Source organism: Camelus bactrianus, chromosome 23 (assembly GCF_048773025.1).
Source record: "Camelus bactrianus isolate YW-2024 breed Bactrian camel chromosome 23, ASM4877302v1, whole genome shotgun sequence".
Taxonomy (NCBI): Eukaryota; Metazoa; Chordata; class Mammalia; order Artiodactyla; family Camelidae; genus Camelus; species Camelus bactrianus.
In genome coordinates, this window is record NC_133561.1 from 27,336,385 (window position 1) to 27,362,879 (window position 26,495).

Genomic DNA, 26,495 nt, shown 5'->3' on the forward strand with positions numbered 1-26,495 from the left:
AAGATCTGAGAACAGATACATCAAAGAAAATGTACAGATGGAAACCATATATCCCATCTGTAGGAAATTGTAAATTAAAACAACGAGATACCACTATGTACCTATTAGAATGACTAAAATCCAAAAGACTACCAACTGCTTGCAGTGGTGTGGAGCAACAGGAACTTTCATTCATTTCTGGTGGGAAAGCAAAATGCTACAGCCACTTTGGAAGACACTGGTGGTTTCTTACAAAGCTAAATAGAGTGTTAACGAACATTTCTAGCAACTGTGTGCCTAGATGTTTACCCAACTGGCTTGAAGATTTATGTCCACACAAAAACCTGCACGTAAACGTTTGTATGCAGATTTAGTCAAAATTGACAAAAACTGGGAGCAATCAAGATGTCTTTTAATAGGTGAATATATAAACAATGGATAAACTACAGTGGATCCAGACAATGAAATAATATTCAATGATAAAAAAAAATGAGCTATCAAGCCATGACAAGACATGGATGATTTTTTAATGCATACTGCTAAATAAAAGAAGCCAGTTTGAAAAGACTACACATGATATTATTCCAATTATATAACATTTTAAAAAGGCCAAAAAAAAAAAGGTGGCAAAAAGATCAGTAATTCCCTGGGCCTTGAAAGGAGAGGGTTGAATAGTTAAACACAGAATTTTTTTTTTTTTTCCTAGGGTGGTGAAACTATTCTGTATGATATCATAATGGTGGATACAGGACACTATGCATTTGTTAAAACCTATAGAAACTTATAAAGAATAAACCTTAATGTATGAAAAAATTTAAAAATCATCTAGGAGGTCAAGGAATCCCAGGATGGAACGCAGGATGTGATAAAGTGATCTAACTGTATTACGAACGTCTAAGACGACCCCACTGAAGGAGTAGGGAAAGGGGGTTCACCTAAGTAGCTCTGAAACTGAGTGGAGTCTGTAAGAACAAAGGCAAAAGAAACCGCACTATTCCCTAGGTGATAAACTTGTTATTCATGGGCTACGGGTTAACAATTGTGATATGCTCCACATGTACACTGGAGTCGAACAGTTCCAGCAAAGGGATGGTGGATGGTGGAAGTCAGTGTTCTTACTGCTGGAGTGGATTTTACAGACTAGCAAGGAGGAGACTAGAATGATCCATATGGTAATGGATTAGAGTTGAAGACAATAGTATGAACTCATGTATAGCTTACTATAGATATAGATTGTTAAATACACATATTGGTAGATATGTATGTATATATGGGATAGTCTCTATGTTATAATTTCCTGTCAGCTGAGAGGGCCTAGAACCAATGATATCCGGATAGCAACAGGCACACCTAGTGCTAAGACACTGGTATCTGGTATCTTTCTGTAATAACAGGAACAAGGACTTCTTGGAGAAATGGCTGAATCTCTAGACTGGGGCCAGAAATATACAAGATGAGCTGCGCTTGGAGCATCTTAGAGTGCCGGAAAGAAGGAACACCAGGACGGGAGGATGAGAGGAAGGAAGGAAGGGAAGAAAGAAGGAAGGCAGGCAAACAAATAATACACCCACAACAAAGGGGGTACGTCAAAAGGATACAGGAGCCAAATGAAAGAGCTGCCAATTGCCAAAGCTGGAACAATATGAACGACAAGGTAAATTCAGTAGTATATACCTGAAGTATAAAAGACCTATGAGTCCATACTGATATTAAATTACTGAATAAATAAATGAGAGAAGAGACAATCTCCTGTGCGGAATTCCAAATAATTTATGTACACATTCTGCCCTCAGGAAGTAGAGTATACATAATTACAAAAAAAAGATAAAAAACAAATAAAACACTAAAAAATACCCCCTGCCCATACTCCCCAAGATCTCAGACTCAGTCAGAAATAGACATTCATTATTATCTGTTACACGCTAGACATTTCTAGGCACTGGGGATGCAGTTGTGAACAAAACAACTAAGTAGTTTCTGTCATCAGAGAACCTCAAATTCTAGTGAGAGGATGTGTCAGCTCTTGGCTCCTGTGACTTAGTCATTCTAGCCTTTGCATAAATCCTCAAACTCATTTTAGCTTGTATCGCTTTCCTAAATTCCAGTCCTTCATTTTCAATTTATGGACATTTTCCACAAAATGCCATTTGAAAGTCAGTATCACTAAACCAGCTCTTACAAACCCAGCTTCTTCTCTGGACTCCTTTATTTGGTGGTCCTATTCCTCACTCACTTGCTCCTCAAAGCCACTCTATTTAATTCATCCTCAATCAGGTACTCCCCTCACCCCTTTCAATTGGTCATCAAGCCCTCAAAATTCTTTATACTGTCTCACCAATCTTATTTTTAAAAAACATTCTCCACTTACAATCTACGCTGCTGGTGTTACCTAATAAATACTTGCTTAACATTTGTAAAATAACTGGATTCTAAGAACAGCTTCCTAACTGATCTCCCATTAGACTACCCTTCTTAAACTCACTCATCTACTCTAAACCTTATCTAAGACCCAGAACCTCTAGACTGAATTCAAAGGTTTCGTCTGTCTGAACAATCTGTCTCTCACCTTGTCCCTCATGACATTCTTGGTGTCCTTGCCTTAATTCTGCTGAGTTATCTGTTCACTGCTTGATTTTCTCCTCTCCTCACCCTCCAATGTTGCTCCAATATTCTTATTGATTCAGTTCTCTCTCTAGGTTTGATGCCTAGATTTTAGGCTTTCAACCCATCCCCTCATCTCATCTCTTGGGTCACAGTGAAAGCCGTTTCTCTGGTCAAGTTGTAGAGACAAGCAATTTGAATCGCTCTAATAGCCTTAAAACCTGTTCCTAAAAATAGTTGGTTGAGGTAGTGCTGGCTGGCTGTGCTCCTGAGACTTACCTTATTCCTTGGTTTTGGTCCCCAATCAATCAGGTGTCAGGCGTTGTCCTTCCTCATATGGTATGAAGTTCTGTCTCTTTGGCTATGGTGCCATCCAGACTTCTCTCAGTTGCTAGCTTGGAATCCATGAGCTTACCTATTGGTGTAAGGTAGGTGCTGCAGGAACAAAACAGACCTGAAATGTATAATAGCTCAAACACACAGACATTTATTTCTTGCTTATGAAACAGGTGGAAGATAATATTGCCTGGTGGGCCGACAGTCTCCAAGCAGTGATTCAAGGACCTAGGCTCCTTTCCTCTTGCGGCTCCACCATCCCCTTGGGCACCTGTCATCCTCTATAACCAGCTCATAGATGGGGAGAGTGATGGTAAAGGAGGCATGTGGCCTAGAGGTGATAGGTATCACTTCCCTTCCATTCCAGGTGGCTAAAACTCAGTCACTTAGCCATTAATATTTGCAAGAGAGGCTTGAAAATGTAGTCAAATGTGTGTCGGGGAAAGGAGAACAAAGATTTTGTTAAATAGCTTGCATCCTCCCCAAAGAAGCTACTTCCTGCAAGTCCCATCCAGTTACCACAATCCTTTGGAAGTCCCATATCTCTGGTGAGGCACTCTCCCTTCCATCAAATCCAGTGACCTGGGAATTAAAGACAAGTCACCTGCCCCCAGCTTCCACCAAATACACAATGTAGAGCAGGCAGATAACTGCAATTAAAATCATCATTTGAAAAAGGGAAGGATGAGACACACACCGCAGTCATTGACTCACAGCAGTGAAAACATCTGCTTCCCTCTTAGCAGAGGAGTTTGGTTTACTCTGGTCTCTTCTCTAACAGACACTCCTTGCTCCACTACTCTCAGTGGTCGCCTGCTCTGGCTTCTGGGGAGGTTTTCCTTTTCTCTGATATGCTTTGGTTTCATCTGAAGTAGGCACTGAGAATTACTTCCTTCTCGGGGGTTATACAACTTCCATGGCTTGCTTCATGAGCATGCAAGTTTACCTTGAGTTCCTCTGAAATAAGACGCAATGCTTTTAAAATGTTGGTATTTGCCCACATGGTTGAGTCCCTCTTATTTTCTTGTGCAGTCTTAACAGGCCTTTTTAAAAACTCAAGACCTGTTTTAGCCTAATCCTAATATTTGGGGGCCAGAAGCAGCAGACTTTTCAAACCCCTAAGGCACTTCATCTCTGGGCCCTCTCCATCCCTTTAATCTCTGCTGAAAAACCATGTATTTCTTGCCTGAGTTTACTACTTTCTTGTAGTATCTTTCAGCAAAAAGCATCTCAAATCGACTGTTAGACTGGTCTTTCCACCCATTTCCTCTAAACTACAGGTTCAGTAGTCACACAAACTCCCTTCCAAGTGAAACAGGCAAATGTTTTGCCACTGCATAATATGGGTTACACTTTTTCAGCCTGCTGGATCTACTTCCTCTCTGCTGGCTGCCTGGCTGCTAAACCAATGTAACATATTGCAAGTTTTCATGCTCACAGAACCCCACGGGAAGGCCCCCATATTTGTTTTAATTTCAATTGTTTGTAGTAACAAATGGAGTCTAAACTGTGTAATGGTTCAAACACAATTTTTTCTTCTCATTTCTGTTAATGTTTCAAGGCAAATATATCTGGTTGTCTCTTTTCTGTGAGGTGACTCAGTGACCCGGGATCTTCCCGAATCCTGGTTCTGCCTTGATTTTCCTCTGCATCCAGCCAGTGGGCAGTGAAAGAAGGCATGGAGAGTGCAGTACTATTTCTTAAAAAGCCTCCTCAAAGTTAGTGCACATCATCTCTGCTCATATTCCACTGGCTGAACTCAGTCAGATGGTCAGACCTAATTTCAAGGGAGGCCAAGAAATGTAAGCCAGCCATAGGACCAAGAAAAAGAGAAAAACATGGATTTTGGTAAAGAGTGGGCAGTTTCTACCACATATTAAAAGTACTATTTGGTGGTGCAGCCATTATGGGAAACAGTATGGAGATTCCTCAAAAGACTGAAAATAGACTTACCGTATGATCCAGCAATCCCACTCCTGGGCATATATCCGGAGGGAACTCCAATTCGAAAAGAACATGCACCTCAATGTTCATAGCAGCACTATATACAATAGCTAAGACATGGAAACAACCTAAATGTCCATCAACAGATGACAGGATAAAGTAGTTGTGGTATATTTATACAGTGGAACACTATTCAGCCATAAAAAAGAATAAAATAATGCCATTTGCAGCAATATGGATGGACCTGCAGATAGTCATTCTAAGTGAAGTAAGCCCAAAAGAGAAATACAAATACCATATGACATCACTTACATGTGGAATCTAAAAAAAAGAAAAAAAAAAAAAAGAAAAAAAAAGGACACTAATGTACTCATCTACAAAATAGAAAGAGACTCACAGACATAGTAAACAATTTTATAGTTACCAGAGGAAAGGGGATGGGAAGGGATAAATTTGGGAGTTTGAGATTTGCAAAGGTCAACCACTATATATAAAAATAAATAAGAACCAAATTTCTTCTGTACAGCACAAGGAACTATATTCAATATCTTATAATAACTTTTAATGAAAAAGAGTATTAAAATTAATATATGGATATGTATATATATATGCATAACTGGGACATTATGCTGTACACCAGAAACTGACACATTGTAACTGACTATACTTCAATTAAAAAAAAAAAAAAAGGAAGGTATAAGTAAATTCCAGTTGTTTGTTACCTAGACTATTTTGTATATTAAAAAGGATATATATCAACAAATCTTTACCTTGGAACATCTGTATAATCTTCATGTGAACTCTAATAAAACTATTTTTAATAATAAAAAAGTACTATTTGGAAGGTTTTCCCTTAGATATATTTTCCTTATAGCAACTAAGAACATGTCTTCATTTTTTTCCTCTAATTGAGTTTATGAGGTCCTTCTATAATTTGTCCCCATTTATTTGGCATTTACTTACATAAAAGTCTTTAGTGTATTATATTACTGTAATTCAGTATAAAGTACTATTCAAATAAAATATTTCACATATTTTACTGACATCTTTTAATTTTTAATTGAGATAATTTTATTTTCAAATGGGAAATATGGGATATTTTGATAATCTATGGAAAGAAAAAATTGATACAACATGGTATGATGAATAACTACCCAAGTCCCTCTAACAATAAAAAATGATAATTTATTGATTGATGAGTTATAATGCAGATGTGTCTATTTTCTGCTGGAATTTCACTTTGCATCAGTTGTAATTCTATGAAAGATAATAAGCATGATCCAGATGAATATGACTGTTTCAGAGTAAACTCATAAGCAAGTCTATTATTTTTGCTTCTTCAACCTTAAGTGTCTCAACAACGGAAGCCCAACATGTTTGGGGGCGGAATTCCTTAACCTTATTCCTTAAAACAAATTCCTTAAACTTAGTTGGAAATTCAATTATGAGCCCATTTCTTTTAAGCAGAAGTGTTTCCTAGCTTCCTTGCGTTTGAGTAGAGATGACTTTTATTAAAAGAAAAAAAAAAAAAACTAAACCAGACCAATTGGGCACTGGTGTTCTACTCTTAAAAAAATTAACTAAAAATGGCTTCTGGTTAATTTATGGAACTAAGGGTTCAAAGACAATCAGAGATTAGATAATGCAGCAACTTCAATTTCTGTCAGTTTTAGAGTACCAAAAGTTTAAATTCTTTTGAATATGGAAAATAGTACTTCTTAAGTTTGTACTTATAAATCTTTGTTGCTGGAAATAAAATAAACAAGGGAATGAAACATGAAAAATACCTAAATTCAAAGGTTTTGGGAAACAATACAATAACTACCTAATAAAAAAGAATTAAAAATCAACAAAATACTATTGCCAAATAGAAAATGATTTTGTTAAACAGAATGACAATACTGATATGAATTATGACAAATTCACATTAAATGAAAGACCGAGCTAGCTTCCAGCTAAAGATATTATGATCATTTTAAAGCTTTTTAGTTTCATTTCTGATTTATAAGCCTTAATGGAGATTATTTTTAAATGTTTGTATTTGTCTGTAGTCTGTTTTCTTTGGATGTCACATTCGATTTAGAATTAAAGAACATATGACCCAAACATTTTGATAGCAATATTTTATAGCACATTTAAGTAAGATTACTTTTAAACTAGAGATCTTAATAACATCTACATATATCCACTTGATATTTGCTTATGTAACCAACATTACTTTATTTTGTGTAACAGTCATATTAACATTTATTTGTCAATGATAAGAATTCAGGCTGATTTTTGTGTATCGTCATCAGAGAAGAAAGATGCTTACCCACTGCAAATGAGTACTAAAATGTAGAGATTTCTTACAGAAAGGTGAAGAAAAGTAACTTGTAACCCACACAAAAATTTATTCTCTGGAAAATTAAACTGCCATTAAAATCTCCTTGGATTAATAATTTTAACAGTTTTTACTTTGTTTACACAGAGGTCAGCAATTTCTTTATGTAAGACAATTATACAAAAGGGAAAAGGCACCGAGACAATCGGTGTATAGATAGTAGAAAAGTAGATATGAGAATAAAATGCAACATACAGCACATCTTCAGTTACATGAAAATGGTTAGATATATGCTCATTCTATAAAATGGGTTGTTTCACACACACATCTGTTAATAGTTTTGATCCAAAATGCAAATTAATATGTGACAGTAATACAACACTGTTGAGAACCATACAGACACTGTATTAGTAAGATCCATTAATGGTGTAGAGTCACATGAAAACATGTTGAAGACAATTTAATACCAAGGGAAACATTAATCAGCAGTGCATTTCTTCAGGTTGTTGAATAGTTTTGCTCACAGAGCATTTAAACTTCATCACACTGTTATATCCATTATTAGAAAAATAAGTAAGAAAGCTCTGTAGGAACTATACTGTTAAGGAAGCTTCTTGCCGAAAGAAAGAAAAGAAAGAAAAGAAAGGAAAGAAAGGAAAGCAAGAAAGCAAGAAAGCAAGAAAGCAAGAAAGCAAGAAAGCAAGAAAGAAAGAAAGAAAGAAAGAGAAAGGAAAGAAAGGAAGGAAGAAAGGAAGAAAGAAAGAGAGAAAGGAAAGAAAGAAAGGAAACAGGAAGAAAGAAATGAAAGAAACAGGAGAAAGGAAAGAAGCAAAATAAGGGAATAATGAATAAAAGATTCCACTAACCATTTTTTTCCATAAAAATTACATTATTTTGAGAAATAAAACACAATGAAAGTGTACTGAATAGTGATGAACATCATGAGTTTTAGGAAAAGAACAGATGCCAACATTTATCAAGACCTTTAAAACTCATATAATAACTATTCATCATCAAGAGCAATTAAACTGAAAAGTAGTATTAATACACTTCCTTATTTCAAAATTCTAGAAAAAATCCAGCCAAATTTTGGCTATCTCCTCTATGACAGCTTTAAAGATTCCTCAAAATTGTTGCCACTATATTATTTTCACCACAAAACCAAAAGTTGTTTCAATAAAATTATGTATAGCATTATAAATTAATTTTCTGATGCAATCTACCACTAGAAATTTTTTCTTAGCAAATTAAAAGTAATATTTATAATTTCAAAATACTGTTGGAAATGTCACCATCATGTCCTAGTTTGTGCTTCAAATAATAGTTTAAATATACTTAAACACCAACAGAGACAAGTTTTATGTAAAAGTTACTCTGGTCTCCCCTCACAAAACCAATGTGACATAATTATAGAATGTTGTAAATAGTCTCCATTTTATGCAAAAAGACTGCCCCAAACAAAATCAAGCACCCTCCCTCCTAAAGCCTTCCTGTAACTACCTACTTCAGTTTTTCTTTTTTAATGAAATTGCCCAGTTAAGTCAACAGTTAATAACTTTAAAACCAGGATTTTTTTTTAAAGGCTTTCTCATAAAATTTAAGCTGAAAAGAATGCACAAGCTAGAGGGGGAAGAGAGAAGACCAAAAGGAGGTAATTCAGGACATAATAATCAAAATCTCATTTCTAAGACGTTGGTTTCGATGCCATTATGACTGAAATCACACTTCGGTATTACTGGTGCCGTCCTACACCAGGGCTCTGAGATATTGATCCTTTATTCTGGGGGGCTTTTCTTCTATCGGTGCTTAGGTATTACTTTCATCAACATTAATGGGGGTTCTGAACAGGAATCACTGGTGAGGACTGACCCTGAAGGCATAAAAGGTTTGGCTGTTGCTCAAAATAATTTCATCTGGACGAGGTGAGCACACTCAGAAACTGACAAATGAAGTGCTGGGAAGAGGGTCACAGCCTTCAACCAGATGTAAAAGGCAAGAGAGACAATAAATCTCAGAGATAAGAGAAAATCCCTATTTTCTCATCAAACACAATACTCATATTTAATGTGAACTGCTTAGGTTTATGGAAATGAGCATTCTAGCAATATCTGAATACATAAACAAATTTCAGAGAATTATTTTTTCAGTGTATAATAGAGTATTATAGTTCACTGTTGGGTATTCATTTTAAACACAATAAGTGTCAGGTGAGAGATCACGTGTTAAAGGAAGAAACAGAAAGGTGTTAGGTTTTTCTTTTTAAAACAGTCTTGAATATTTAAAAGACAAACTCAAATATCAAATAGCATCAGAATAATAAAAAAGGGTGAATAAGGGCCCTGAAATAATAGGACAATTTGAGATACAGACTGTCAAAATGACACTGAAATGTCAAAAACCTTGCAAAACTATTGCCACATCAATGACTTTGTTCTTGTAATTAATTTTTTAGAAATTTTTATGTACTAAGGGGTTGAAATTCTACGATAATATTATGCTAAATTTTTGTTAGATTAATAAGCAAATTTCCTTCTTTGCTCTCAACCCATACAACAGGACAGGAGGGATCTTCACACTGTTCAAGTGACGTGCACAGCAGCAACAATGACAGGAGCGGCAGCAAACCTTTACTGAGGGGGGCCACGCTCTCTCTAAGTCTCTGAGAAAACCCATCTGGTCCTCCCTACTGCTCCGTCCATGTGACTAAGAAAAAAGTCAAGGTATCACTTTTCGATAGGAATGATTCAGCTTTGATGAACTCTGGAATCTAGTGTGAATGTATACGAGTAAGAGTGGGGAAAAAGTCAGGGAGGAAGAAAGAAGAAAAACGTGAAGAAAGAAGAAAAACGTTAAGAAAGATACATACTTGTCTAAACAGGGAGAGAATAAAGCAAGATTCTTACATTCATTTTTGATAATGGACTAATATTCAAGTTTCTCAAACTCCTTCATCTTAAGATTATATTAATGAGATCTCAAGCTATAACCAGACCAAACACAGTGAAGCAGCAGGAGTCACAAAACAGCCTAATTTGAAGCCATATTATTTCAAATATTCAAATAACTTCATTTTACAGTGGGTCAATCACAGATCTTTGTTGGGAAAAATTCTTTCAAAATGTAAAACACATACATGCAAAATATTACACCAGAGAAAGAAGTATGACTGCATTTGAAACAGGGGAAAATAGAAACTCAGATAAACCAAATACACAGCATTTATTTTAAGAGAAAGAAGAGGACTTGAGGCTGCTGTATTAACTTGCTATCCAAAGTAAAAGATTTAAGAAAGATCAAAGCAATGAGAGAAACAGAGATCAGAGCAGAGGTGACAGAAACGTTGCTGTTCCTGAGGAAGAATCGAGGAATGAGGTTCATCTGATGAGTGTAATGACAATGAAGTCATTTAGGATGAAGATAACAGGCAAGAGAGCTCACTGTACACAAGAATGAAAAATGCCACCACTCACGGAGGACACTACACATTTACTTAAATGTCGGCCTTACTTCATTTAGAATACTGACAGAGATGTACTAGGTAAGTACGTCCTCAGACTCTCTCTGCCTTGTATCTATCATTGTAAAGACAGTTTGGAGGGAAATAATTGAACAATAAACTGAAGGAATTTTCAGGAATCATAAAATTAACGTAACAGAATTTATTATACCACAGGATACTTTGAAAAAGTTATGTCGAACGTGAATGCACAGGAACTCATAATTAAATATCACTTTCATTTTTTCATTGAATACCTTTCTTTTTAAGGAAGTACAAGTAAAAAACTCAATACCACTAATCCTAGTCTTATTCTTGCTCTTATTTATCACTATCACACTGCAAGATCTAACCTATGGGCACTGAAACGTTGCTACCAATGATTCTATATAATGAGCTCAATAGTCTAGACCAAGACATCTCAGAAAGAATTTCCTGGGGAGCTTAATAAAATGTAGATTCTTGGGCTCCACTCCAGACCAAATGAAACAGACTCTCTGGAGGTGGGGCTTTGGAATACAAATTAAGCTCTCAGAATAACTCTTAAACCCACTGTAGTTTGGAACCACTGTTTTAAATTTTGCCCTTGTAGAGAACATGCTCCTTGACGGGAGTATAATCTGTATTTGTTAAGACCCAACTCAGGAGTTATTTTCTCTGGGAAGACTTCTCTGAACCCCATGTTGGATTTCTCTATTAAACATATCATTCTGGGGCTATCTTCCCACTGTAGAAGCAAGCTCCATGAGGGCAAAGACGTGGTCTATCCAATTTATTATCTCTGCATTCGTAGCACTTAGAAAAACATACGGTACACAGTAGGTACTCTAATAAGTATATATGAAATGAAGAAATAAACCCATGCATAAGATTCACAAATACTGAGACATATAACAGTATTACTGATTTCTTCCATAGAGAATTTAGCTCAATTCAATATCTATAGTGTGCCTACCATGAGCAAGGGGCACATAAAGATAATAAGAAAAAACATTAAGTACTACCGAGGGGAAAGAGAGACGTATGTAGTAAAGTTAGCTGTAATCCGTTAAACTTTAACAAAGGGTATAGAAGAAACATAAATTGCAATGAGAGCACAGAGGAAGACAAGAGCCTTTCCTCTTACCACTGGTATGGGCAAGATATGTGCTCATGAGTACAGGCTATTCACTTCATAGAGTTCAAAGGTGATCGTGTACAGGTAAAGTATCTTGGATTCCCAGTAGTGGATAAGGAGCAGAATAAAGTGATTAATACACTTTCAGAATATAACTTAAGTATGGGCTGTACTGGCAGAGTAAATTAATCCCCAAGTCTTCGAAAATATGTCTTCCACAAAGTATGACACAAAAGTACCATCTGTGTTCCGAGAAGGAAAATAAGCGTCTTCTTTTCTTTTTTGTCTTCTATTTCTCTTTCTCAAGCTCTGTTTGGTTTTTGGGTTTTTCTGTTTGTTCGTTTTTTTCCTTCTCTTTTTCTAGTTCTGGCATCCAATTAAAATAGAGGGGATTACTGATGAGTAATGTTGTCCTGCTTTTTATTGCAACTAGTAAAGGAGAACATAACTGCAACATGCATAATCTAGGCTTTAGAGTAATTTATATATGGGCTCTTAGCCCCAGTTCTTTTACTTCCTTCTTAGATACGTTCTTGGGCAAGTCGGCTTAATCTCTATCCTGCAGTTTCTTCATCTATAAAATGTTGACAATACTATCGTTGTGAGGATCAAAATAATAAACTATTGTGCTAGATCTTAGTAAATTGTATTTTGTGATATTTAGTTACCACCATCATTATTACACTGTCTGGTGGACACAGATGATGTTTTAAAGTTGATTTTAAAAAAAATGCTTCATAGCATGTTAAATAAACCTTGTGCTCAACACTGAGTTTGCTTGGTGACAATGATACTGATGGCTACCTCCAGTGTGGACCACGGGTGAACTGGGGACAGCAAACAGGAAAAAAAAAAGTGAAAACTTTTGAATAATAACTACCAATGTGAAATAGCATAATAGCTATCAATGAGAAAAATCTCTATGAGTTGACTATCTAGCCTATGCAGGCAAATGGCAATTTTATGCAAGTGGATTTGTGTAATTTCTATGCATATCTGGTTAGAGACCTCAAAAAAATTTTTGGTGGGTGACTAGTGTTCTCATTTCATGTAAAACGTACACCTTCAAATAGCCTCTCAGTTCATTTGGAAAACTATGACATCATTTGGTCTCCATCTTTATCTTAGAGAATACCCTCAATTCTGTGAACTCTTGCCCTATTATTATCTTACTTTGCAATCACTGATTATGCTTCTTATTCACTTGGTAAGTAAAATGAAAATGATGATGGTATCAAGAAAATGGTTTCACATACAGCCCCGGGGCTTCTGAACTGGGCTGGATGAAAGTGTCCTACCAGGCCCTATACTTAAACACGTACATAGTAATAAGGGTAATTTAGATATTTTCTCATTGGTTTTTCTTTTTTTTAAATTGTGATCCAATTAATTAGATTTGTCACTGAATACAACATTATCAAGGATTCACTGAATGCACAGTAAGAAAATATGCAAAGAGAGTTCACGTAAAATGTGGAGAGTACAGAAGATAGAAGATTATAGAAGAAAACTTCTTAAAGGTAAGAGGATATACTAAGCACATTCTTTACTGATTTGAAAGACACTTTGTTTCCTGGGCAGTAATAAACAACTACATTTTGCAGCTCATTTGGGAGACGAATAAAGCCTATAGTTCCACGTTCAGGAGCACCCCTGAACACCAGCCGATTGCCATATTTGGACTATCTCATTTTATTATAAAACTTTGGGGATTTTAAAAGAACAACAGGAAAGTGGGTTGTCTTTCTCGAGTTTCTGAGACAACACCTGCTGCCCACCAGTGGGCCCCTATTTGCTTTAATTGCTAAGATATAAGATTTTTGCCTTTGAGCTTTCATGCAAATTCAAGCACACAGACAAGCAACAGTACTGTCTTGCACATTAGATTCAGTAGAGTGAAGTGGGTCTCTTGAGCCCTATTTAATCTTTTTCTAAAAGAATAGACAAATTTGGAGGAGTAATTACTCTAGGTTGTGTCAATCCAAAGGATAAAAAGATACATATTTTGCTGTGTGTGGAAGAGAATGGCAGCAGATAGCACCCAAAACCAAACACAATTCCTAGTAAATATACAGAGGAGAAAAATAATCCATAAACTTGATAAATGCTTTTCTACTTAGCTATCTGAAAAAGCCAGGGCACGTTCACCTTTACAAATACATACGTATATGTGTGTACATGTGTGTGTATATATATAAATGTTGTGTGTGTAGGCATCTGTGTGTGTGTATACAGATACACATACACATACTTCATAATCTTTGAGGACTTGGCAGCTAGGGTGGAGGTAGGGTCCTTCTTGGAATTTTAAAAAAATGGTTGATTAATTTTAGGCCATACTGGATTCGATGCTTATACCAGATAAACCCCTAAGGACATATACCCAAGCGCACACACACAATTCTGGGCATAGTCTGAAGAAAGACACATTTAACAAATGACGGCTAGTTAGTTCTTTTCCTCAGTGAAGGAGAAAGCACCAGGCTGGCCTCACAATGTGTTTGATTAGGCTTTGTCACAGCTACAAATACGACTGATAACACTTTTTATTATTAGGACGATCTCAGTGTTAGCAATGCAGTTAGTTGTTTCAAAGCCAGAAAAGACACTTGCAGCTTTGAATGCCTAAATCCAATGTCTCAGTAAAATCTACACCCTCCCTTCTAATCTCCTGCCTTATCTGTTGCTGAAAATACTTTCATGAGATATTTTGCCATTTGATTCATGTTTTACCTTTATGACTTAATTCACTTACAAAACCCTGGAAGATGCTCATTAATGTAATAATAAAAGAATGGATTTTTCCCTTTACTGCAACTCTGTAGTACACATAAACCTCATGTCACCTGATACAGCTTTTGTATTTTATCATACAACTCATATATATGAATGCACAGAGCTGCCATTTTTTTAAAGTAAAAAATAATAGGAGTTCACTGTCTTTTTGGATTTCTTTTAAGGCCTTTCAGTACAGCCAAGCTGAAGTATTAATATCTATGCAAGGTTTTGTTATTATAGTAATAACAAGTCCTAGCTTACAATAATATGGAGTACTTAGATGGGACTAGGAACAATGATATACTGCTTTTTAGTAACTGGTAAATAGTATGTTCTTGTCTACTTTAACTAGAAATTAGAAAGAGAAAAGAAGTATTTTTTCATATATACAAAACATTCTATTTAATAAAGTATATGAGTAAAATTATATATTGGGTAAGAAGCAAAATTAAAAAGAAAACAGCTTATAATATTCCTGATAATCAGAGTTCCTGCATATAAAAACAAGTGCCTTGCCGTTTTAAAAAATTAGCACATTATACAACGTTTACATACTTCAGAGGAAATAAAGATCTTGTGACACTGTTCTGAGGAATCTAATCTTTATATTTATAAAAATTGAAGGCCTAATTTTGCAAATACAACTTTCAAGCTGTATGAGCAAATTTAACTTACATGAAAGGCACAGGATGACATCACGTTGAAGAACGTATCTGTAAATTTCATAAAATCTAGTCACAAGTCACTAGAAACTTCATAAGGAATCTCAGAACGGTTTTTTAACATGATGTTCTGATTCAAACTTAGAACTGCAGAGTCTTTATATCACAAATACAAATTGAAGTAAGAGTGAAGAAGAGAGTTTCCTATTTGAATGGTACCTGCTTTATGCAGTGTTGGTTACTGAATACTCAGAGCAGATAATTAAAATTTTAACTTGAATTGTTTTCAATTTTCAACAGCTCATTTACTATATCTTTTAGTTTGTAAAAAACATATTTTCACGTTACTACAATTTTAAAGAGTCAATCATTGAAAGAGATTTTAAAGTAAAGTCCTGCTCTATTAGCTTCCTACATTGGAATACAAGAATACAGGAAGTGCTTTCAACAGAAAGTTACATAGTTCTACAGTACAACCTGTCTAGAAGACTTGCAAGGGACCAGTCCAGTGACTTGGTCTCTTTGGATCAGGCAAAAGCAGAGGCAATTGAAGAAATGAGCTTTTTTTTTTTTTTAAGTAACACATAAAAAATTCCTTTATGAAAATGAATACTTGCACTCAGATTTAGTGCTATTGAGAAGAACTGAGGCACCACGAAACTAAGTGCACAAAGGGAAAATATCTGAAATAAAACAGTTTTCAATGTGACTGAAACCCTTCACCATTAGGTACAACTTATGACAGAGTTGGAGAACTGCCTTCTCATATTAAGGAACATCACACACACCTGGGAGGAGCCAGTCAAAATATGTTTTGTAGATAATATGTAGGGTGATGCTAAAATTGTGTTGCAACTAAAAATTCTGATTTTCAAAATCATTTATAATTTTGATTTTCCATGAAATTACTGGCTCTCTTGCTAAAGCAAAATTAACTTCAAACTAAAAGGATGTTCTTAAAGCTCTGGAGGATTGTTAGTTTAACAAAGATGATAAGAGTTTCTCATTTTCCCAAACAAGCTCTACTAGAGACACATCTTTTCTTCATTTACGACAGTATTAGATGTTCTTTCCACAGAATTTAAAGCATTTTGGTGGAATGTTAAAGATGGTTCTTCAAAGAATAACTCTTCTAAACAGTGACTAGGTAAAAACAGTAATGTTGTGGTCAGAAATAACGCTGTCTTCAACTGTAATTGCTCATTTATCCTAGTCATCATGACTCTAGCAACGCATGCCATCTACATACTTGCTGTCCTTTTGACTCTTTCATTTCGGTCCAGTGATTGAGTTCCTCTTCTCCAGAGCTGTTCAGACCTAAAGAAATCCAGCCTATCATCTCTTTTCTTTTCATGCTGCGTTTGTTATACACAGACAGTATGAGTGTCACATCAGAGAGCTGAAATAGGGCCACTTGAAAGACAAAAGTTTCCTTGTATACTGGATTTGGCTGCCCTCTGCGGATGGATGTCTTGCATTTGGACATCTCTTGACCCATGGAATTCAGTAGAGTTAATTTAACATATGTATCTACAGAGAAAAACAACAACACACCACAAACATCATCTGAAACAAACTCAAAACATCTTTCTTGTGACACTTGCTGAGAAGATTAAGTATTATTACTTTATAAGGATATGGTGTATACCATGTTCGGTGGAAATTCAACTAATTCCATTTTGATGTAGATGACTATAAAATCTGACAAGTACAGAGAATGCTAAGTAGATATAAAATCTTTTGGGGGTAATAATATCTTAACCTCGCTATTTCTACATTATAATTAGAATTTAAAGGTATACCTCATAATCCTTCCTCCCCCCTTCCAGCCCCATCCTTGACCTCCCACTACCCGCCCTGCCCACCCCCACCCATTTGGCTTCACTAAGCAGGACATCATAGCATTAATAAACACTTAGCAAGCTCAATTAGCCACAACACTGTAAAGCATTCCATTGTGTTTTCAGAGAGTTAAGAATAAACAAACAAACAGAAATGAAGGCAAATGGTAAGGAGGAAAAGAGGAAGACAAGAATGCAAAGATGACATCAAAACAGCTTAGGATGAAATGTCAAAAAAATCTCTGCATGGATGTGGTTTTTAAATATGTTTTAAAAACATTTAAGGGCCAAAATGAAGCCAAATGCACTAAGGGCTCAAAGTTTAGCAAATCTAGTAAAACTTTCTCGTGGTTTCATGCAACAGTACATTTAATGTGCTTTTTGGATAGTTTAAAAAAATACTATAAGATTCCTTTTTGGCAAAATTTAATATGAACTTTAAAAAAATGGTATCTTAACTACTTTCATGAATTATAAAAAAAATTAATGTGATGTTTAGTGTACAAAGTGAAACATAACAGTTCATTGCCTGATTACTTGGGAGATAAACCCTCTTTTCAAACAACTGTGTTTTCAAGTTCTTTAGACTCATGCAAATGATCTTCAGCATGTAGATCCATCATGTGTACTTCATATCAAAATTTCAATTCATTTCAATGAAAATTGCAATATTTCTCATGAAATAGCTATTCCTATTTCTAGGAATCAAATATAACAAAATGATAAGAACTTTAATTTAAAAAATTTTGCTAATTTTATACATACTCTGAATACCATCATCCATAATCAGAGATAAATTCTAAGTTTTATTTAAAGTACCACAGATAATAAATGTGCATTTTTTGGAAATCAACATGGTGGACAGCTTCACTGCTGGCAAGTTTTAGGGTATTTTGTTTTTGCATGAAAAGACAACATCCAATTAGCCTCTACAGGAACTCACCTCGGATTATATAAACCTGTCCACCTATCAAGTGTTTTAGACAACAGAACAGTCCATCTGACAACAGGGGGTGGAAGGCAGTAAAAGAAATAATGACCAGATGTCAATTGTTGGGTGAAAGAGGGTCAAAGGTTAGAGTTAAAGAGGAAATACTGTTCACTGGAGTGGAAGAACACAAAACTTCAGCATTTTAATTCAGGTAGAGGGTTGAACAAAGGGTTTGTTGGGTAAATTTCATGGAATGAGAAGTTTTAAGGTCATTGTGTAATCTTAAACAAAAATTACACTGTTTTAAAGGGAGACATCTTTATAATGATATCCTCTTGGTCTAAAGCACATTGAACATAGAATCATGCAAATTATCAGACCATAAAAGACTGAATAAAAGTCACTGTAGGATCATTATTATTATTTTGCTGAATTTTTAAGTTTATCCATGCGATATTTAACATCCAAACACTTTTATTCCTCCCAATGTAATATAAAATTAAATTATGCAAAATAAAATAGAACTATCAAAATATTTGTTCTTGAATGTTGCCACTGTTTCTTTGGATAAAAGCTGGATTAGTCAGTCGATAACGCAGTTCAAAGCTTAGAACCTATGTATATATGAAGGGTCACAATCTTATATAATATACACAATAGACAAACTGATAAAACTGTCTCATATTTTACTTTATAAATACCCCACTTCACATAATAAATTTGAATGTTGACTTATATTTACCAGCTAGCTACCTCCCAGCTAATACCATTAACCATCCTAATACTGAAGATCTAATTCTTACAGAATGGAAATTGCTATAACCTTCTCTTTAACCTGAACGATCACTCTCTGTTGTGGATGCAAATCTCTCTTAACCTGTGTTATTATCCACCCCTGCCTCCACCCGCCTTCCCCTTCATTTTAGTTCTGGTTACTGTTTCTGCTTCTATCAGAGTAGGTTCAGTGAGGGCAGAAAGGCAAATCAAATTTATCACTTTCGCATTCCAAGTCAAAGGTCGGTCAAAAATTAAACTATTAGCTAAAGTTAGAAAGGCAAACTAACAGCCTGTGGCTAAATGTAACCCCAAATAATATTATCTGTTACACTGTTCAAAAATTTTGTATCTGAATGTCTTAAGGCAGGTTGTGCACTCTTGTATTTGTCACAGTCCTCACCATGTTACTTATCTTTCATCTACAAATTCTGCTCATTTAAGTTTCTTTCCAGGCCACCTGAGTTTGCATTCCTAGCATGAATTAATGAAGATAACAAGAATCATACTCCCAAAGCTGTTTAGTAATTGCTTCTTTCTTCCCTCTGAAATTTTCCTTCTCAAAGGAAAACCAAATTTGGGCAAACCAAATATATTTTTATGATTCTTCACTGTGATTGAAAAAAGAATTTTAGGACATTTAGAAGTAATGTTAATTCAAGGGTGGAAAAAGTTTCCTGTCCTTCACTAATTATTTAATACTTGGAGTAAAACATTGCTTTAAGCCAGTCCGTGAGAAATATTTAAACAAATTTAAGGTAGCTATTATTATTCAAGATTTCCTTACACATTTTTAGTTTAGAGCATTAATAGCTTTAATTTTAGAGAAGTATGAAGAGGCTGCTACTTTCTCAGTTTATTTCTACAGATAACAATTTTGGAGGTATACTAGGTGACAGTTTCTCTGTGCATAACCCACCCCCCGCCCCGTGAGCTGGGAGAGAGAGAGGAGAGCGAAGGGGGAAACTGGCACGTAGACAGGGCAGAGAGGTGTCTAGCTTTCCCTTCCCAGCACCTAGCGTAAGGATCAGACTATTCCTTATTCTGTCCGTCCTGGTAAGAGCGAAGCACATTCCATTAAAGAAAACACTGCTGGCAGCACTGATTTATAATTTTAAAGGAGGAAAAACATGAAGAAACAGTTTCTTCTTAAATTATTAGGGGAGAAAAGAAGGAAAAATATCGAAGTATATTCATTGGTCCCTAGTACTGCATGCAGACAGAAAACACAACATCAATCTTCAGTTAACAACAATGGCTGTACACGTTCCTGATCATATTTGTGGAGTATTATTAACTTAAAAAAAAAAAACCCTGTAACTTTTTCTGGCATTAGAAGATAATGGCTAAGACAGGGCTAATTTATTCTGCAGACGCTGAAAAATTTAAAGTCTTGTCACCTTACAATTAATATTCTGAATTTCAAATTTTTCTACTTCCCAAATGACTGGAAATAGAAAACATGAAACAGATTAGCTGATGATCACACCACCATTGATTGGTTAAGACTAAATGAAGCACCTAATGCTGTGAATCCCCTAAGCACAGAAAACATTAGAATTAAAAAATGTTTTTTTTTCACTCACTGGGTGGCCTGTTTGCTGCCAAATTTTTGAAGTGGCTGCCTTTTATCACCTCTGCTGATAGTCGTCCCGTTGTGGCATTATAAAGCAGGCCCACGAGAATTTCTGGGACCGAGCCGTGTTCAAGAGACTGGCAGGAGGATGTACTTCCACTACAGGACATTTCTGACACGCTCATTTGGGAGTCACAGCCCTGTAATCAAAAATGAAATCTTTATAGTATTTTGTAAGAAAGATATATTAAGAGAGACATTGTTAATGTCCTGTTTATTGGAATTAGGTAGGTAAATCATAATAAAGACAAGAGTTGCAAGCAAAATTCCCAAAATACTGGATTAGAAATGTTGTTCTTAGCATATTTTAGTTTCTGGATCTCTTTTCATTATACAGCAGTTAAAGGAATGATAGCAGATGAGAAGGTATCATAAATTCTTGCATGTCTGTATACAAATCGTAGAAGATAAATTTCTTAAACTCATAGTTGTTAATGAACTATCTCCTGAATGTAAAAAACAGTTTAATGATTTATTGACCTTAAAAGACTGACACAGATTTAGACTCAATTACATTAAATATAAACGTTTTAACTGTGCTTTTAAAGACGAAAATTGGCACACTTTGATTAAATAAACAACACAAAACTATCTGCTGCTTATAAATCAATGTGTAAAAACACTGAGCTACAGAAAGTCGAAAACAAAAGTCTGGGAAGACATTTACCCTACAAATAATAACCAAGCAGAAGTTGGTTATAGCTACATTAGCTTCAGCCAAGGTTAGCTTTAAGGCCATTACTAGAGATGAAGAGGTACACTCAATAATGATAAAACTTCACATTTACCAGGAAGATAAAATCATTCAAAATTTGCATGCACTTAATAACACGGGCTCAAAATATAGAAAGCAAAAACTGCCAGAACAAGAAAGAGAAATAGGTAAATCCACAACCAGAGGGGACTTCAGCGCACTTCTTTCAGTAACTGACCAAACAAGTAGACAAATAAATACCATAAGGATGTAGAAGATTTGAGTATCACAGTAAGTAAAACTGACCTAATGGCAAAACAGAGAACACCATATTCTAAAACTACAGAATATACATTTTCTAAAGCATGCAATGGATTTATTGCAAAAATATTAAAAAAAAAAGAATTTCAAAAATAAATTTCAAATGATGGAAATCACTCAGAATATTTTTTAAAATCAGCTAGAAATCAAAACAACCTTCTACTGAAGAAAGAAATCCCTATAAATTTGGAAATTAAGGATACAAATATAAATAATCCATGGGTAACTAAACAATGATGAAAAGTTACTTGAAAAGACTAATAAAAATAAATGTTGGATAGTCTAATTAAGAAAAAAGAGAAGGCACAAATAAAGAAAAAAATCAGAATGAAATGAGACACAACTACATACTTTATAGACTATGAAAAGATAAAAAAAATGAGTAAGAACAGCTTTCTTTCAACAAATTTGAAATTCTGATGAAATGGACATATTCCTTGGAAACTACAACTAACCAAAATGGACACAAGAATAAAATATCTGAACAGTCTTATTGAATAAATTGAATTTGTGGTTAAAAACCTTTCCAAAACAAACAAGCAGAAAATAAAACTAAACATTTTAGCTGGATGGCTTCAATAGTGAATTCTAATTAATAATTCTAGTCTTCAGCAAACTCTTTCAGATAAAGAGGAAACACTCTCCTGTTTCCTGTAAAAATCTAGCCAAACCTTAAAACCAAAACTTGACAAAGACAGTATAAAAAAATTACAGGATTTTCTCATTTATAAACTTAGATTCAAAACTCCAAATAAATAATGAGCAAACCAAATCTAGCAACATGTAACATCATCCTTAATAATTTTTTTTAATGTTTCCTCTTTGAAATTGTAGATGTGAAAATGATGCCAACTATTACCATTTCTAGTCAGCACTGTAGTGGGGATCCCAGACAGCGAACGTCCTAGCCTTACTAAAGGCAATAAAATGAAATAAAAGGTATCATGATTTGGAAGGGGAAGAGAGAAAACTGCCCTTATGTGCAGACTTATGTACACATGAAATGTGAACAAGTCCACAGGTGTATTACAGTTGCAAACAAAGGTAAAATTTTAAAATCCATACATTGTTATATACCAGCAACTAATGTGAAAATAAAACTTATTTAAAAACAGCATTTATTAGAGCATAAAAAAATAAAATATCTAGGAATAAATGTACAAATGATATACAAGACCTCTATACTACTGAGAGAAATTTAAAAGATATACTATGTCAATGAATTAGAAGGTTCAATTTTGCAGTATTCTCTCCAAGTTGATTTATAGAATAAATGCAATCATAATCAAAATCTCAACAGGTTTCTTTGTGGAAATGGGGAAGCTAATTCTAAAACGTATGAGGTACATACATACAATGGAATATCATTTAACTTTAAAAAAGAAGGAAACCCTGGCACCTGTGACAACATGAATGAACCTGGAAGACATTATGCTAAGTGAAATAAGCCAGTCACGGACAAATACTGTGTGATTCTATTTATCTGAGATATCTACAGCAGTCACAGTCATAGAAGCAGAGAGTAGAACAGGGGTTGCTAGCTGCTGAGTGAGGGGGAAATGGAGAGTTGTTGTCCAACGGGTATCAAGTTTCAGCTGTGCAGGATGATTAAGCTCTACGGGTCTGCTGTACAACATAGCAGTTAACAATATGTATACCATATGACCCAGGAATCCCGCTCCTGGGCATATATCCAGAAGGACCCCTACTTCAAAAAGACACCTGCACCCCAATGTTCACAGCAGCATTATTTACAATAGCCAAGACATGGAAACAGCCTAAATGTCCATAGACAGATGACTGGATAAAGAAGATATGGTATATTTATACAATGGAATACTATTTAGTCTTAAAAACCGACAACATAATGCCATTTGCAGCAACATGGATGCTCCTGGAGAATGTCATTCTAAGTGAAGTAAGCCAGAAAGAGAAAGAAAAATACCATATGAGATCACTCATATATGGAATCTAAAAAAAAAAAAAAAAAAAAAAAAGGACATGAATACAAAACAGAAACAGACTCATAGACATAGAATACAAACTTGTGGTTGCCAATGGGGAGGAGGATGGGAAGGGACAGACTGGGAGTTCGAAATTTGTAGATACTGACAGGCATATGTAGAATAGATAAACAAGATTATACTGTATAGCACAGGGAATATATACAAGATCTTGTGGTAGCTCACAGCGAAAAAGAATGCGACAATGAATATAAGTATGTTCGTGTATAACTGAAAACTTGTGCTCTACACTGGAAATTGACACAACATTGTAAACTGACTATAATTCAATAAAAAAACAAAAAACAAAACAAAAAACAACATGTGTTGTACACCTGAAAATTTGTTGAAGGGTAGATACCATGTTAAATGTTCTTACCACAACAAAAATAATAAAATAAAATATAAATAGGGGGCTCTGCTCTACCGAGCATCAAAATTTGTAATAAAGCTACATTATTTAAGACAATGTGACAAAAACAATGTATAAGAGACTATTAAATAGAAAACTCACAAATTAACCTATGCATAATAGACACTTAATTTATACCAAAGGTGGAACTACAAAGCAGTGGGGAAAGGAAAAATAGATAGTGAGAGGACAACCAGCTATTCACACAGAAATAAATGAAAACTAACCTTACCTTAAAACATACTAAAAGTTTATTCTGGCCCTAAATATAAAAGGTGAAATAATAACTCTATACATTAAACTGGAGACTATATTCATGATCTTAGGGTAGGGGAAAACTTCCTAAATAAGACACAAAAGCATTAATCATAAAGTTAAAGTTTAGTGAATCTGACAACATTAAAATTAAGAATTTCTGACATTCAACAGAGACTCTTAGGATGGTGAAAAGGCAAACCACCGGGGGGAGAGGAGGTCTGAAACACAAATAGTTCATAATTGGCTCAAATCCAAAATATGTAAAGAATACCTATAAATCTATAAGAAAAAGAAAACATTATAAAAGCTCTTGACAGTCACCTGGATCATCACTTTCACAAAAGAATGGCCAATAAATATATGAAATGATGCTCAACTTCATTAGTAATCAAGGAAAAGGAAATTAAGACCATGAGGTAACACTACAGAACAAACAGATGAGATAAAACAACAGTGTGGTGAGGACACAGAGCAACGGAAGTCTCATATTCCAATGGTTGTACTGTCAAGTGACGCAGTTTTAAAAAATTTAACAAAACACGTATCACAAGGCTTGTCAATTCTGTCTGTCTATCCATCCATCCATCAGAAAAATGTGCAATGTTTACCAAGAGACATATAAAAGAGTGTCTTTAGAAGCATTACTTACAATGGTCCCAAAGAATAGAATGGATAAACAATTTGCGATGAGCTCATATAATATAGCAACTATACTGTACATACAGTATATATACATTATACAGCAATGAAATTAATTATAACTACCTTTACAAACATGTTTTTGAGTGAAAACTTTGAACCTGAAAGGATACTTGGCTGTATGGTTCCATTTACATAAATTTCAACAACAAAAAACCCAAAGAAAGACCAGGCAAAACTAAACCATAGTATTTCAGATGCATGAATAGGTCATAAAACTATAAAGAAAGCAAGAAAGTGATTAATATAAAAAACAAAACTGTGGTTAACTCTAGGGGTGCGGAGAGAAGGAATAGTGGCTGGGAAGGACATGGGGGTGTCTAGGGCTACTGGTGATGTTTTATTTCTTGACCTGGATGGCAGTCACATGGGTTGTACATTTCCATTTTTTCACCTTTATCTACTATGTGTTGGGTGGCACAAGAAAAAAGGTTTAATGAAAGAATTACATGACACAAGGATGCAACACATACAAATTAACAATGATAAAAATATTTAAGACTTTCTTTGAACATTCCTAAAGGGATTCACTCCATGAGTTTAAAAAATGATGTTTAAAAACTATGATACTATTTTCTATAACAAATTTTCAGATTAAAAAATTTTAATTTAAATTTTTTGATTAAAAAATTCCAAAGATGTCTTATACAAATCTTCAAGTTTGAATCTACAGTTGGCTACACAAGTGATCAAGGAGAATTAATACATACGTGGGGGCTGAATTAACACACTGTACTTAAATTCAGAGGGATAAAATCTCATATTTTCATATCTAACTCTAAACCACAAAGTTTCAGAAAGCCAAAAGGAAGATAGATACATCTTATATTCCTAAATCATGAGTACACAAAACACACTGTTTGGTATGTTTTCATGACAGTTGGAGGAGAAAACACAATTTTAGTAAGTTTCAATTAGGATATATCATCACTTATGAAAATAGTGTCAAAAACATGCTCAAGCACATTTGGTGCATTTGCTACATTAGGCTATTATACTAGCAGCATCTGTTAGACTATTGTGAAATACATTTTTCATAGTATAGCATTTTTCATATTAACCTGTCAGATAATAAGATGTGAATCTAGCATTTTCTTATCAACACAGAGGTTATATATTGTCAATTTTGTGCAACAAAGTGATATCCCAAAGAAGTCCTGGAAAAAATCTTTCTCGCTCCTCAGGAAAACAGCCGACTTCTCTGCCCGTTTTACTGCTGCAAAAAACGTCCTTGTCTCCAAGCCCAACCAAAAAAAGCAAAAGTGATAAGATCCTTGGTGATCACATTCCATTTTAGTAAGCTCTGCTGAAATATAGCAGTGTTTAACAGAAAAAAAAATTGTCTTAAAGAGTTCATTCTAAATTTATGCCTCAGAAAAAGTGCTAATCTCATGGCCTTTCCATTGCCATCAGTCTCACTGCGTATCCAAGGCTGGCATAGGTGTGGCAGTCCAGGGTGATCACTGAGTACAAAGAAAGCAGTGTAGAGTAACACATAGATAGCGTACCGCAGTAAAGACAAATTAACTACAGGTACTATATACTCAAGTGGCATCTCTCCTCCAACTATTCCTCAGGGCATGCGGTTCCATTCAGTGTGTTTTCAGGAATCTCTATCTACGCAAGCTGCAGACCCCATCATTAATTTATAACTGAGGCTTGCCTAGGTGGCAGTAACTGCAGGTGATTA

The 26,495-nt window shown here is 34.9% G+C and overlaps 1 protein-coding gene across 1 annotated transcript in view; it reads right to left on the reverse strand.

Moving 5' to 3' along the window:
- Positions 1-2,717: 2,717 nt before the first annotated feature.
- The window catches only part of SYT14 (synaptotagmin 14), a 151,493-nt gene continuing 127,715 nt past the window's right edge, over positions 2,718-26,495 (reverse strand). Inside the window, exons 7-8 of the mRNA XM_074351889.1 lie at positions 20,369-20,558; positions 2,718-16,766 (exon numbers count right to left, since the gene is read on the reverse strand). Coding sequence (XP_074207990.1) covers positions 16,453-16,766; positions 20,369-20,558 — 504 coding nt within the window. The 3' untranslated portion in view covers positions 2,718-16,452. The remainder of the gene's footprint in view (positions 16,767-20,368; positions 20,559-26,495) is intronic.